The 14828-nt window shown below is 44.9% G+C and overlaps 1 protein-coding gene across 1 annotated transcript in view; it reads right to left on the reverse strand.

Moving 5' to 3' along the window:
• The window catches only part of LOC122791399 (tyrosine-protein phosphatase non-receptor type 9-like), a 594700-nt gene that overhangs the window by 379861 nt on the left and 200011 nt on the right, over positions 1-14828 (reverse strand). Inside the window, exons 4-5 of the mRNA XM_044059141.1 lie at positions 11426-11531; positions 831-941 (exon numbers count right to left, since the gene is read on the reverse strand). Coding sequence (XP_043915076.1) covers positions 831-941; positions 11426-11531 — 217 coding nt within the window. The remainder of the gene's footprint in view (positions 1-830; positions 942-11425; positions 11532-14828) is intronic.

Below are 14828 nucleotides of genomic sequence, written 5' to 3' on the forward strand. Positions count from 1 at the left end.
GAGACGTCGTGGTCTGGGCCTAGGCAAGGAATACAATAAGAATGGAAATCCTTATGAGGTATTTGCTTCCCACAAGAAATGCAATTATTAACTTTGTCTGACATCGGTCTGAGGCAAGAAAAGTTTCCCCAATGGGGTACTTAGCTTTAGAGAAGACTTCGGGCTGAAATTCGATTCGAAAATCTCAGGAGCTAGCCGACCGGCACTTGCGAACTGCTTCTGCTTCGGGCACCGCGTGGCAAGAAAGAGTGGAGAAAATGGCGTCGGCTGCCTCTTTTATCCCCCTGTCGCACTGACGTCAGGGAAGAAGCGACGACAACAGACGCCGGACTAAGACTTTGGGATTCGGCCGACTGCGGGACCGCCTGACGGCAGGATAACCCAAGTGTGATGACTGCAGCAGTATAACACAATGAACATCGTGTGAAGTACACAGGAATTTAGGAGGCTTTTCAGTGGAAAGAGTAATGACAGATGGAACAGAAGTCCATAATGTCACTGCTCCTCCTGTTTTAATGTTCAGACAAGTACTGCTGTACTAACATAGCTTCTATCAATCCGACATTCTCTATTACAGTAAATACAAAGGTTTTAGGATGCTCCCCATTTCCTCTCACTATCAGCTCAGCACCTCTTGGGTCCTACTGTCAATAAATTCAGGTCAAAGGAGCACTAAACTGGAACATTTTCATTTTGACAAAGTGTCTTACTAATGACAATAATGATGACGATAACAGTAATGATAACAACAGTAGTAGTAATAGTGAGTCTATTTCTCATTACTCAGCATTTCTTTCAAAGTAATTTAAATGGCACAAAATTAAATATACCCTCTCCCGTAGCTTTTCTCTTACAAACAATCGAAGAACAGCAAATGGTGCTCGAAACCACAAAGGGGAAGAAACGATGAACACACACTTCAGCCTGGCAGGAAAGGCTCCCTAAATACGAGAAGGGAAATTTAAAGAAAAAATATTTTAGCAATGGATAACTTAAATCACAATTGGAATCAATTTAAAGAATGTATCAATTTCCTTCTAAAATCAATTGTACAAATGCTAACTATAAAAGAAGTAAAAAGCAAAGCTATACAATAAAAAAGTTATGTACTCACTGTAATGTTACATCTGTGTTGTCCATTTTCATTCTTCCTCAACTGATGGGTTTCGGATCTAACTCAGCCGCTTCTTGCACACCCCCGGATCCAACTCTCAAGCTCCTCCCTTTACCCACAATGCCCTGCAAGCCTAACATACCTCAGATCGAATTTGCTGCTCTCAGTAGACCATGGACAATACCTTAAAGAAATTAAAAAAAGGTGGAGATTAAAAGACTAGAACTTGAGCTCAAACAAGGAACAATAGCTCCCAAAGTAATATCCTTTAGGTCTCTCCAGGAGCAAAGGGAAGGGGGTTAGCAGGGTGGGAAGTTGAGGAAGAATGAAAACGGACAACACAAACATAACATTATGGTGAGTACATAGCTTTTTTTTATCTGATGCTGTCATTTCATTCATTCCTCAACTGATGGGACAGAGCCCCAACTAGATGAACCTTGGGTGGTACTCATGGAAGGATATTTGACGTACTGCAGAGCCAAAAGCAGCAATTTTCCCAGAAACCAAATACAATTTGCAATGGGCAATAAACATATGAGCAATGGACCAAGTAGTAGCTGTACAAATGTCATCTATGGAATTTCCTGACCAAAAAGCTGAAGATACAGCCACATACCTTGTGGAATGAGCTCTAGGGGGGATTAGGCACAGACAGCCCTCTTTTACTACAGAGTAAAGATATGTAATCAGTTAACCATTTGGCCAAAGTAACATTAGAAACTAGCATGCCCAACCTATTAGGTGAGAAGGATACAAACAATTGGTTAGTCTTCCTGAAATATTTGATCCAGTGGAGATAAAAAAAAACAAAACTGTCTACCCATAGCTAAGAGATGGAGCATGTACTCTCCCTTACTTGAGAAATTTGGGAAGAAAACTGGAAGGTGAATGACCTGGTTAATACCAGACGGAGAAGCTACCATAGGCAAAAAAGACTTGTTGGTCCGTAAGGTAACCCTGTCTTTGTAGAAAACCAGGTAAAAGGAGGCTTGGAGGAGAGAGCCTGGAGTTCAGATACTCGTGTAGCTGATGTAATAGCAACCAGAAAAATTTTTTTCCAGGACAAAAACTTAACGTCCGTCTTGGCTGAAGGTTCAAAGGGGCCTCGGGTCAGACCTGGAAGTAAAATAATTAAATCCCAAGGAGGAGTAGGATTTTTTACTGGAGGCCTAAGAAAGAAGTTGCCTTTGAGAACTGCTTTGTATAATCTAGAAGAAGCTAAGGAAGAATTACTTTCACCAATATGGAAGTTTGAAATGGCAGGCAACTGCACCTTGACAGTAGAAAAACTAGCCCCTTCATTAAAAACTGAAGCTAAAAACAAGTACAGCTGGTACAGGGGCAAAGAGATCCAAATGTCACTTAAGGGCCCCTTTTAAGAGGATAATAAAATATGATGGAACAGGGAGGACAGAATAGGCTGTCTAGCAATCAGTGGAACTGGAGAAACCATGCAGTTAGCTTGAGTCCTGTTATGTACAGATGAGTCATCACTGTCGAGTGAGACAGGAGATCTGGACTGGGGTCCAGTATCCAGGGTGGATGCAGAAGATGTTGCTACAGGAAAGGAAACCAAATCTGATAAGGCCAAAAAGGTGCAATGAGGATAACTGTGCACTTCAACCAATATGTGCCTGCTGAAATCTGGGGATAAGAGGTAACGGGGGTTATGCACAGATGAGACTGGAGGGCCAATCATGGACTACAGCATCTCTCGGTGACTCCCCAGTTGGAGGGACCAGGGCAAAGAACCTGCTGCACTTGCTGAGGGGAGAAACGAAAAGGTCACGGCATGGCTGGCCCCATCGATGGAAAATACCCTCCACCACTTTGACATTGAGACCACTTGTGAGGCATCAGAATGGACCTGCTTAGTTTGTCTGCAATCACACTGGCTTTCGCCAGTACATGCACTGCTATGAGAAAGCTGTTGGGAAAGATCGCCTATTGCCACACTTTCATTGCTTCTCAACATAGTGGGTAAGATCTGGTCTCTCCTTGTCTGTTGATATACCAGACTGCAGACAGTGTGTCCATCTGAACAGCAACTGTCCTGGAAGGGATAGTATCTTGAAAGACCTGCAACGCAGAGAGGACTGTTCACAGTCACCTTGGCCTTTTCTGGAGACAATGCACCTTGAATCATCCTGTACAAGTAGTGTCCCCCCCACCCCAGTTGGGAGGTGTCCGGGGTCACTGTGGCCATAAGCAGGAGGAGAACAAAAATGGATGGCCTTGGGAAACTTCATCTGAGTAAAGCCACCAAAGATATTTTTTGCAAGACTTGAGTAATCCTGACTGGGGCGAATAAAGGCTGCTGAAGAATAAACCACTACACCAAAAAAGTCCATTGCAAAATTTGCATGTGAAACTTGGCTAAAAGAACCAGGGTGATAGCTGCTGCCATGGATCCTAAGACTTGCACGATTAGTTGTACTGGAAGAGAAGGATGCAACATCACTTTTTTGACCTGGGATCTCAGTGTATGAATTCTTGATGGAAGAAGAGGAGCTATCTGACTGACTGTGTCTACATGAACACCTATAAACTCCAGAGACTGTGTAGATCTGAGTTGTGATTTGCTGTAATCAACTCTGATGCCTAGGTGAAGGCACAATTGGAGCAAATAGTCCCTTGCTTGTAGAAGTAGATGATTGGTTGGGGCAGTAAGGAACCAGTCGTCTAAATACAGAAACCCTCTGAATTCCAAAAGTCTCAAATGAGCTTCTACCACCACCATGCATTTGATGAACACCCTGGAGGCTGTGGTTAGGCCACAGGACAGTGCTCTGAACTGGTAATGGTGGGCTCCCAGATGAAGTGCAGATATCTTCTGAATCGCCTGTTCACTTTGATGTGACAGTATGCACCTTGAAGATCTATCGAACACATCCAATTGTCCTTTCGCAGCAGGGGCAAAATGGACTCAACTGTGACTATCTGGAACCTTGAATATTTCATGTACTGGTTTAGTTTGCTGAGATCCCGGATGGGTCTCAAGTCCCCTGCCTTCTTTGACACTAAGAAAAATCTTCAGTAGGTTACAGATCCTATCTAGTCTAGGGGGACCTTCTGAATGACTTTTTTTGAGCAGCTTTTCTATTTCTAATTATACTGCCTCCCTCTGACTGGGTGGACAAGTGGGGATTCTTTCCATTTTTGAAGAGGGGAATTTAGGAAAATGGTATGATATAACATCAGGCTATAATTCTCTGCACCCAGGAATCTTATGATGAATGCCTAGGCTTCTAGTTAGAGACAAACACCTCCTGATTACATCCATGGAGCAACAGTCGGGCAACCTTTCAGGAACACTGGTAACATCTGTCTAAGAAAGAATCCCAGAAAAGTACAGTTGTGTACACTTACCATAAATGTAGATGTTCGAGTGTATTCACTGTTGCATTCATCTGTGGGTTATCCTTGCTGTGGTAGCCCTCGGCCGGCCCGAATACCACAGTCAATGTTTTTGTGCACTGGCTGCTGTCGCCTGTAGTCTGACGTCAGGTCGTCAGTACTATAAAGCAAGGCAGCCAAAGTCATTACATCAGTTTTTCTTGCCCTAACCCATCAGAAGCACAAGGGAAGAGAGAGAAGTGGCCTTGGTGGCTAAGAGCCACCTTGGGAAGCATGTGTCCCCCTAGGGGAAGATGTGAAATGAGGGATGGAGGGAGAGAAACCAAGACAGTAACAGTGAATATACTCGAACACCTACATTTATGGTAAGTTTACACAACTGTACTATGTTCTTTGTGTTTCAGTGTTGCAGTCATCACCTGTGGGAGGATTCCTAAAGCTGAGGTAAAGGGTGTAATGATAGGTAGAGTCCTAGGTATGGGTCAGTAGGCCCTGCAGAATTGCAGAGGCAAACCCTGCCTTAGACCTAGAAAAGAGAGGAAGGTGGTAATGCTTTGTAAAGATCTGGACAAAGGTCCAGGTGGCCGCTTCTAATATGTCCCTGGAGGTACTCCTCTGAGGAAGGCAGTGGAAGTGGAGGTTGCCCTAGTGGAGTGGGTACGGATCGACTTAGGGAGGGGTTTCCCATGTAGTCTGTAGCAAAAATGGATACAGTGCAAAATCCATTTGGAAATGGTTTCTTTGGAGATGGGCTTCCCCTCTGCCCCTGGGGCAAAGCTTACAAGAAGCTGGTCAGATTTAATGAATGGCTTACTGCGGTCCAGATAGTATCGGAGTTGTCTGTGCACATCTAGTGAGTGTAGAATTCTTTCCCTTTTGTTTTGATGGTTGGGAAAGAAGGTAAGAAGGTGTATAGCCTGGTAAAGGGTCACTTCAGATACCACTTTGGGCAGAAAGGAGGGATTAGTCTTCACGGTGACTCTGTCTGCATGGAATATTATGAGCTTGAAGTTCTGAGACCCTTCTGGATGAGGTGATAGCTAGTAGGAAGGCAGTCTTCCAGGAGAGGTATTTCAATTCTGTTGAATTGGCAAGTTTGAAAGGCAGTAAGGTAAGTTTCTCTAACATATAATTCAGGTCCCAGGGTGGAGTAGGAGGTCTTCTGGGAGGCCTGATATTAGAAGCCCCTCTGAGGAATTGCTTCATCAAAGGATGACAGAAGAGAGGTGGGTTTGAATCATAATGAGCAGAGATGACCGAGGCATGGATTTTAATACAGAAGGACAGGTCACTATTGACCAACTCTGCTAAGTAATCCAGGATGAGACAGATGGAAGTTTGGGAGGCACTGGCCCCTTTTGACTGTTTCCAGGAGCAGAATCCTTTCCATTTTTCTGCATAAGATTTTCTTTGTGCTGGGCCTTCTGTCCTCTGTGATGACGCCCAGGACATGTTTGCTTAACAGTGACTTCTTGTTAATTTTTAGTGTATGAGCCATGCTGAAAGTTTGAGAGTCTGTAGGTCTGGGCGCAGTACCTTCCCCTCTCCTTGGTCAAGAGGTCTGACCTTAGGGGAAGTAGCTTTGGGGGCTGTAAGGTCAGACTGAGTAGTAAGGGGTACCAATGCTGTCTGGGCCAATCTGGAGTGATAAGGATGGCCTTTGGTCTCTCCTTTCTTATTCTGATCAGAAGCTTGGGAATAAGGGGCAGAGGAGGGTATGCATACACAAATAGGGAGCTCCAGGGGAAGGCCAAGGCATCCACCTTCCATGCTAGGAGGCGATACTCCTTGGTACAAAACTTGTGCAGCTGGTGGTTGAGGTGCAAGCAAAGAGGTCCACCTCTGGGGTCCCCCACTCCTGGGTAATTTGCAGAAAGATTTCTCTGTGGAACTGCCATTTGTGGGGGTCCAGTAAGTTTCTGCTTAGGTGGTCTGCCAGTGTGTTGTTGATCCCTGTTAAGTATTGGGCAATAAGGTGTAGCCCCATGGAGGTGGCTGTAAGCCACAGACTCATGGCTAACCTGCACAGGGGGCAAGATTGGGTGCCCCCCTGCCTGTGATGTACCACATTACTGTGGTGTTGTTTGTTTTTATAAGGAGGACTCCTGGTCTGAGATGGGGTTGGAAGGAAGTCAGAGCATTTTGCACTGCCATCATTTCTTTCTGGTTGATGTGCAAGTGAAGTTGCTGGGCATTCCGGAGGCCTTGGGTACCTGCCTGCTAGGTGAGCGCCCCAAGATATGTCTGAGGCGTCGGTGGTGATTGTCTGGCCAGAAGGGTGGTGGATGAAGGGAAGACCCTTGCTCATGGCACAGGCCTCTGCCCAGCAGACAAATTCGGCCCTTATGCAAGGGATCAGTGGGAGAGTGGTCTCTAGAGACTGAAAGTGCTGACACCAAAGGTTCAGTACCACTGAAGCTTTCCTCATGTGAAGCCTGGGGAGAGGGATGAGAAGGATGCAAGATGACATGTATCCCAGGGCTTGCAAGAACTTCCTCACAGTGAGGTGAATTCTGGAAGCCAGCTGGGTGAAGCAGAGAGGCAGGAAGCTCTGCTTTTCTGAGGATAGGAAGGCCATTAGGGTTGCTGTTTCTAGCACAGTTCCCAGGAAAACAATTTTCCTGGTGGGGTTTTTGCTTTGATTTTTTCAAGCTGATGGTGAACCCTAGGAAAGTTAGTTTTTTGACAAAGAGAAGATCCTGGAACAACTTTTCTTTGCTGTTCGCCTGAATGAGGCAGTCATCCAGGTTAAGGGTAAATCTGTATATTTCTCTGTCTGCAGAATGCTATAACCGGGGCCAATCATTTGGTGAATACTCTGGGAGCAGTAGATAAGCCAAAGGGCAGTGCAGAGAACTGAAAATGCTGATTGCCTGTTCTGAAGCACAGGAATTTTCTGCACTATTCCCTGATGGGGATGTGGAGGTAGGCATCTTTTAGGTCTAGTGTCACCAGCCAGGCATTTTGTGTGACCATAGGCAGGAGCTGCTGCAAGGTTAGCATTTTGAATCTGGGGATCACCAAGGAGGTGTTCAGTTTGGATAAATCCAGGATGGGGCGCCAAGTGCCCTCTTTTCTGGGAACACGGAATAGTCTGGAGTAGAAACCTTTTCCGGTTTGATTTGGAGGGACAGGTTCTACTGCCCCCTGGGATATGCCTGCGTTGCGCCTCTGGAGTCAAATGAGGCAAAGACAGCCAAAGGCTCGGAAGACGAAGTGGATTTCTGCAGCATACCGGACTCCAAAAGGGTCTCGGCAGAGGCCTGCATAGAAAGCGAGTCGGGCATCAGGGGCTGTGAAAGCGCCTCACTGAATTCCAGAGAACAGATGACTTGCTTAGCAGTAATGTCGTCAGAAGGCTTAGCCTTGTGTAGCCTGTCTCTATGTTTTTTCGGAATGTGGGCGGACTGTTGGCTGACGGACGCCATATCGGAATTCGAAGACCGAATACGAAAATAATTGTCTACAAAGAGTTCTAGGGCGAATGGTTCTCCCATTAAAGGTTCATAGTTTAGTAGTAAGCTAACCGCCCTTGTGAGCCATTTTAAGCCTAGCCAGTTATCCCTTGTGAGACTCAAACCCTGCACCTTGTGTTTGTAAGACAAACACCTTAGCCATTAAGCCACCCTCCCAACCCCCCAAAGAGGGCACAGAACCGGTAACAAGGGACGTTGTGGTCTGGGCCTAAACAAGTGATGCAGTAAGAATGGAAGTCTCGGTGTGGGATCTGCTTTCCACAGGAGAGACAATTGTTAACTTTTTCGGACATCGGTTAGAGCAAGAAAAAAGACCCAATGGGGTACTTAAGCTTTGACGTTTTCTGCTGAAATTCATCTTCTGGTAGCAACCAACCGGCACTCATGCAAACTGCTTCTGCTATGGGCTCCAAGGCAAGAAAGACTGATGTAATGACGTCAGCTACCTTGCTTTATATACTGACGACCTGACATCAGACTACAGGCGACAGCAGCCAGCGCACAAAAACACTGACTCTGGTATTCAGGCCTGCCGAGGGCTACCACAGCAGGGATAACCCACAGGTGATAACTTTAACTGTGAAACAAGAACATCCTTGGATCCACAGGCCATTTCTGTCGCGGGGGTAGCGTCTTTCATTAGAGTTTTCCCTTCTGACTCAAGCAAAACTATCTCCTCGTGAGTCTTGGAAAGGACCTTGCAACTTGCAGAACCACATCTTTCTACCTCCTTGTTGATTTGGGGGAAGGGTCTGAGGAGGAGGAAACCTGTTCTCAACAATGGTAGACAAGGTTTTTCCATCTTTCTCACTTCTAGAGAGCATTTCTTTCACTTTTGGCCAAATAAGGAAGATTTATCAAATGGTGCACTGATGAATGAAGGCTTGAAGGGCTCTGCAAAATTGCATAGGCACATTCAGGCATGTTTCATAATGGCTATGCCCAAACTGGCCATCTGTGAGTTACCCTCTTCTGCAGCATGGGATATCAACCTCATGAACATGTTAAATATAAACTGAAGGGTGGCCAGTTATGATGAGATTCTGTTTTGGTCCTCCACAGACATGGACCCGCAAAGAAATATGGAGAGCTCCTTTAGATTTCTCTTTGTACTCAATGACCACACAGCAAAGGTGAGTGAAGCACAAAATACACTTGGCAAATCTGTCCAAGGCCCTTGACTCCCTGTTAGGTAGATGGGCAGACGAACTCTGCTCTACAAGCTCTTCGTTTCTTAGTGTCCGTTGCCACATCCATGGCATCTACCCGGACCCCCTTGCTCCAGTGTGTTCATCCCTAGAGGGAGCTAAAATGTTACATAGGCACTTGAGGATGGGATCTATAACATCTAGCTCCTTCCAAGCCCAGCATGAGACAAGATCTCTAAGCTCATCAGCTGGGGGAGTCACCCTAGACATAGCCGGGCCAGACACGAAAGCCTTAAGGAACACAGACTCCTCTAGGGAGAGGGTGTTGGATGACCAAACACCTTTTTTGCTTTAGAAGTTCAAGTATGTCTCCAAATTAGATGTCCTCAGGTGGAGATCTGGGGGACCCTTCCCCTTCACTGAAGTCAGCGTCCTCAGTAAGAGATTCTTGAGGGGAATCTGGGTGTCTCCTTTTACAGGTTCTTTTCCGAGGGACTTCATCAGTGGGATGGTCTAGTGAAGTGACAGGGGAGTCCTGAAGGACTGACTGCAGACTTGAACAGGTTGGCTGTCCCAGTGGAAAAGAAGAACGAGGCTCAAGACTAAGACCCAAAGGTGGTACAGCCATGTAATCCAAGAGGGGCAAGGATGCCCTTTTCTCTATGTAAACAGAAGGCCCTCTACACAATCTCAAAAGCAAAGTGTCTAGGAGAGACGAAGCTGGCAGCACTGGAACCGAAGTCCCTTGTGCCAATGACCGCTTAATCCCCTCCAGGCACTCTACTTGAGTGTCCAGCACCAAAGTGCAAGGATAGCTGACAATTTCAGCTTGATCCTAGCCCCCCTGATCTAGCACAGATGCTTTGGCTCTGAGAGACATCCTGCTCTGAAAGATTTGGAGCCGGGCAGCTTATGGAAGTGGTCAGAATCAAAGAATGACCTGTGTTCAGAACCAAAGAGGTCAGCCCCAGGGATCTTGGCTCCAAGGGCTCCAAAACCACGGGAGACATCGGAGAAGGATAAATTAAGTGAGTATCGGTGATTGGCAGGCTCACAGATCGAGAATTACCCCCATCTGGATCTGAGCTCTGAAGAATTTCCTCATCATCCTACCCACTTCTGCCTCCAACAAGTTCCCGGAGGATCTAAGTGAAGAGCTAACAGACAGTGGTCTCAAGTGCTTACGTGGAGACTCCTGTGGAAAGGGAGAATGAAGATGAGTAGGTAATGGATACGGCGAGTATCAAGGCGAACAGATCAGAGGCGATTTTGCTTTTGCAATAGTACGATCTGTGGGAGTTGGATCAGGCTTCTTTGAAATTCTGGATGTTGGCTCTGAGGATGTAGCCAAAAGTTGGAGCTGAATATGGAGACTTTTTCCTGGTATCCTTGTCTTTAAAATCTGAATCAGGCTTTCCTTTGTTCTGCCTCCTGGTGGAAGCTTGAGCCTCAGTTGAAACAGAAGTGAAGGAAGGCAGGAAAGAAGGAAGAAACAGGCCCTTCAAAACTAATTTATTCCTTCTGTCAATTAGTGCTCTGGTGTTGAAGCCAGCACAAATGGAACAGTCACAATCAAAGTGAGCTGTGCACAAGCAACACACGCATTCCAGGTGTGCATCTGAATTGGGAATCTTGTGCCTACAGGAAATACATTTTTTAAATCCAGTTGGCTTGTCTGCCATAATGAGTGAAGACAAATGTCTTAAGTCCATGAAAAACACTGAAAGGATGGTTAGTATTTTTTAAACAGTAGATTAATGGAATAAAGAAGTACTCTAATAGGGAGAAATGGAAGGAAGGCAGCGGTACCAACAATGGTACTCAAGAAAATACTAAAGGCCCAGTAGAAGGCAAAATATGACTACCAGATGACTGGATCTGAGAACTGCAAAATTAGGGAAGAAAGGTGAAGAAGCTCAATTGATAATCCTAACTGAAATTTAAAAGCAAACAACTCACTACTTTGTCAAAAAATACCCGATATCTCAAGACAGAGAGAGAGTACCTGTATCTGAAGTGATATGGCAGCATATGAGATCAGGGGTATATTAGGCTGGAGAGGCATTGTGGGTAAAGGGAATAGCTCAAGAGTTGGATCAGAGGATCTGGAAGAAGTGGCAGAGTCAGACCCAAAACCCATCAGTTGAGGAGTGAAAAAAAATAACATCATTTCTAATCTTAAGTTGTGATTTCACTTTTACTCATTCTGTCAGTTTGTTCAAGGTGAATCACAAACTACAGGCATGCCCTAAAAATGTGTCACTGCTTTAAATCTGATCAATAAATAAAATAGCAACATAAAAATAAAAACACAGAACTGTATCTACCTTCAAGAGATTCAATATTTTCACACACAGCTCATAATCAAAATTGCCATACGTTGAATTGGTCATGTCGTAGATGAAAATGAGTCCATTCCTCTGAGTCTCCACGCTAGGTTTAAATAAGACAAATTAGTCAAAACAATGATCTGTTATCTATAAGCAATTCTCCAATATTTATATCATTCTGTCAATACACAATAGTTATAGCTAATCAACTTGACTACTACTCCATATTAAAGAACTGAAACACCACCTGCCTAGCAAGTCTTATGTTCATTTTTTGTGTTAAATACCAAATTATACTTCAAAAAGCAAATGATAATGGTGTTTGAAGTTTTGAACTTTTACAAGGACCCCTTAGTCATTTTGCTTCTTGCTGTTTCAGCAACTGCAAAGGCTGCATACTGTACTTCCTGATCCACTTACTGGTGCCCTAACAGCAAAATCTAAAGTAGGAACTTGCAGGTTCAACAGTTTAAACATTTTTCTAAAAGGCAAAAAAAAAATGTTACAGAAAATTGCATTATTTTTCCAAAACAGTAATATTCTTCTAATATTTTTCTAAAATGAGGAGGAGTTCAGAGAAGAGTTAAGACAGGCACTGGGTGGCAGTAAAGAGTTACTGAACAGCTGGGTAACTACAGCAGAGCTAGTAAGGGAGACTGCTAGAAAGGTGCTTGGTGTGACATCTGGACAGAGGAAGGAGGACAAGGAGACCTGGTGGTGGAATGAGGAAGTATAGGAGAGTATATAGAGAAAGAGGTTGGCGAAGAAGTGGGACTGTCAGAGAGATAAAGAAAGTAGACAGGAGTATTAGGAGATGAGGTGAATGGCAAAGAGGTGGCAAAGGCTAAGGATAAGGCGTATGGAGAGTTGTATGAAAGGATGGACACTAAGGAGGGAGAAAAGGACCTGTACTGACTGGCTAGACAGAGGGACCGAGCTAGGAAAGATGTGCAGCAGGTAAGGGTGATAAAGGATAATGAGGGAAACATACTCACAAGCGAGGAGAGTGTGTTGAACAGATGGAAAGAGTACTTCGAGGGGCTGATGAATGAAGAGAATGAGAGAGAGAGAAGGTTGGATGATGTGGGGATAGTGAATCAGGAAGTGCAACTGATTAGCAAGGAGGAAGTAAGGACAGCTATGAAGAGGATGAAGAATGGAAAGGCTGTTGGTCCAGATGACATACCTGTGGAAGCTTGGAGGGGTTTACGAAAAATGGCAGTGGAATTTTTAACCAGATTGTTTAATGAAATCTTGGAAAGTGAGAGGATGCCTGAGGAGTGGAGAAAGTGTTTTGGTACTGATTTTTAAGAATAAGGGTGATGTGCAGCACTGTAGTAACTACAGAGGGATAAAACTGATCAGTCACAGCATGAAATTATGGGAAAGAGTAGTAGAAGCTAGGTTAACAAGGGAGGTGATGATTAGTGAACAGCAGTATGGTTTCATGCCAGGAAAGAGCACTACAGATGCAATGTTTGCTCTAAGGGTGTTGATGGAGAAGTACAGAGAAGGTCAGAAGGAATTGCATTGTGTCTTTGTAGACTTAGAGAAAGCGTATGACAGGGTCCCTAGAGAGGAGTTGAGGTACTGTATGAGGAAGTCAGGAGTGGCAGAGAAGTATGTAAGAGTGGTACAAGATATGTACAAGTATAGTGCGACAGCGGTGAGATCTGCAGATGCGTTTAAGGTGGAGGTGGGATTACATCAAGGATCACCTCTGAGCCCTTTCCTATTTGCAGTGGTGATGGACAGGTTGACAGACGAGATCAGACAGGAGTCCCCGTGGACTATGATGTTTGCAGATGACATTGTGATATGTAGTGAGAGCTGGGAACAGGTTGAGGAGACCGTGGAGAGGTGGAGATATGCTCTAGAGAGGACATGAATGAAGGACAGTAGGACTAAGAATATGTGTGTGTGAATGAGAGGGAGGACAGAGGAATGGTGAGGATGCAGGGAGGAGAGCTGGCGAAGGTGGATGAGTTTAAATACTTGGGATCAACAGTTCAGAGTAATGGCGAGTGTGGAAGAGAGTTGAAGAGAGTACAGGCACGGTGGAGTGGGTGGTGAAGAGTGTCGGGAGGGATTTGTGACAGACAAGTATCAGTAAGAGTGAAAGGGAAGGTCCACACGAGGGTAGTGAGACCAGCTATGTTATATGGGTTGGAGACGGTGGCATTGACAAAAAGGCAGGAGTCAGAGCTAGATGTGGCAGAGTTAAAGATCTTAAGATTTGCACTGGGTGTGACGAGGGTAGACAGGATTAAGAGTAAGTATATTAGAGGTTAGGAGTAAGTATATTAGAGGGTCAGCCCAGGTTGGACGGTTTGGAGACAAAGCCAGAGAGGTGAGATTGTGTTGGTTTGGACATGTGCTGAGGAGGGATGCTGGGTATATTGGGAAAAGGATGCTAAGGGTGAAGCTGTCAGGTAAGAGGAAAACAGGAAGGCCTAAGATAAGGTTTACTGTTGTGGTGAGAGAGGACATGCAGGTGGTTGGTGTGACAGAACAAGATGCAGAGAAAGTACAGTTGTGTACACTTACCATAAATGTAGATGTTCGAGTGTATTCACTGTTGCAGTCATCACATTTGGGTTATCTGCTTGCAGTAGCCTTCAGTGGGCCTGATTATCAAAGTCTTGGGTCCTGTGTCGGCTGCTGTCTCACCTTCCATGACGTCAGGTAGTCAGGGGTATAAAGCATGCAGCCGACGCCATTACATCAGTTTTTCTTGCCCTAGATGTCAGGTGCCCCCATAATGGGAAGCAAATATATATACAAGGTTACACCTCCAACAAAAAAGCAAACACAACAAAAAGCTTTAAGCACAGTAAACAAAAATAGAGGTATAGCCAATAGAAGTCAGGGGGCTGGAGGGAGGGTAACTAGGACTGCAACAGTGAATACATTCGAACATCTACATTTATGGTAAGTGTACAAAACTGTACTATGTTCTTTGTGTTTCACTGTTGCAGTCATTACATTTGGGTAGATTCCCAAAGCTATGGTTGGGAGGAGGAATTTAGATAGCATTAGAGCCAGCTATAAGGCCCTGCAAGACTGCAGTGGCAAAGCCAGCTCTGGATTTAGAGAAAATTGGCAAATGATAATGCTATGTGAAAATATGTACAGAGCTCCAGGTAGCAGCTTCTAGGATGTCCCTGGTAGGGACGGTTCTGAGAAAGGCTGTAGAGGTAGATGCAGCCCTCGTGGAGTGAGGTCTGATCCTCTGGGGGATAAGTTTTTCATAGTGCTTATAGCAGAAATGAATACAATGGCTTATTCATTTAGAAATGGTTTGCTTTGAAATAGCCTTCCCCTCTCCCTGCAGCAAATGCCACCAGCAGTTGTTCAGACTTCCTTTGAGGTTTAGTCCTGTCCAAGTAGAATCTAAGTT

Source organism: Protopterus annectens, chromosome 17.part0 (assembly GCF_019279795.1).
Source record: "Protopterus annectens isolate FY-2018-M chromosome 17.part0, PAN1.0, whole genome shotgun sequence".
NCBI lineage: Eukaryota > Metazoa > Chordata > Ceratodontiformes > Protopteridae > Protopterus > Protopterus annectens.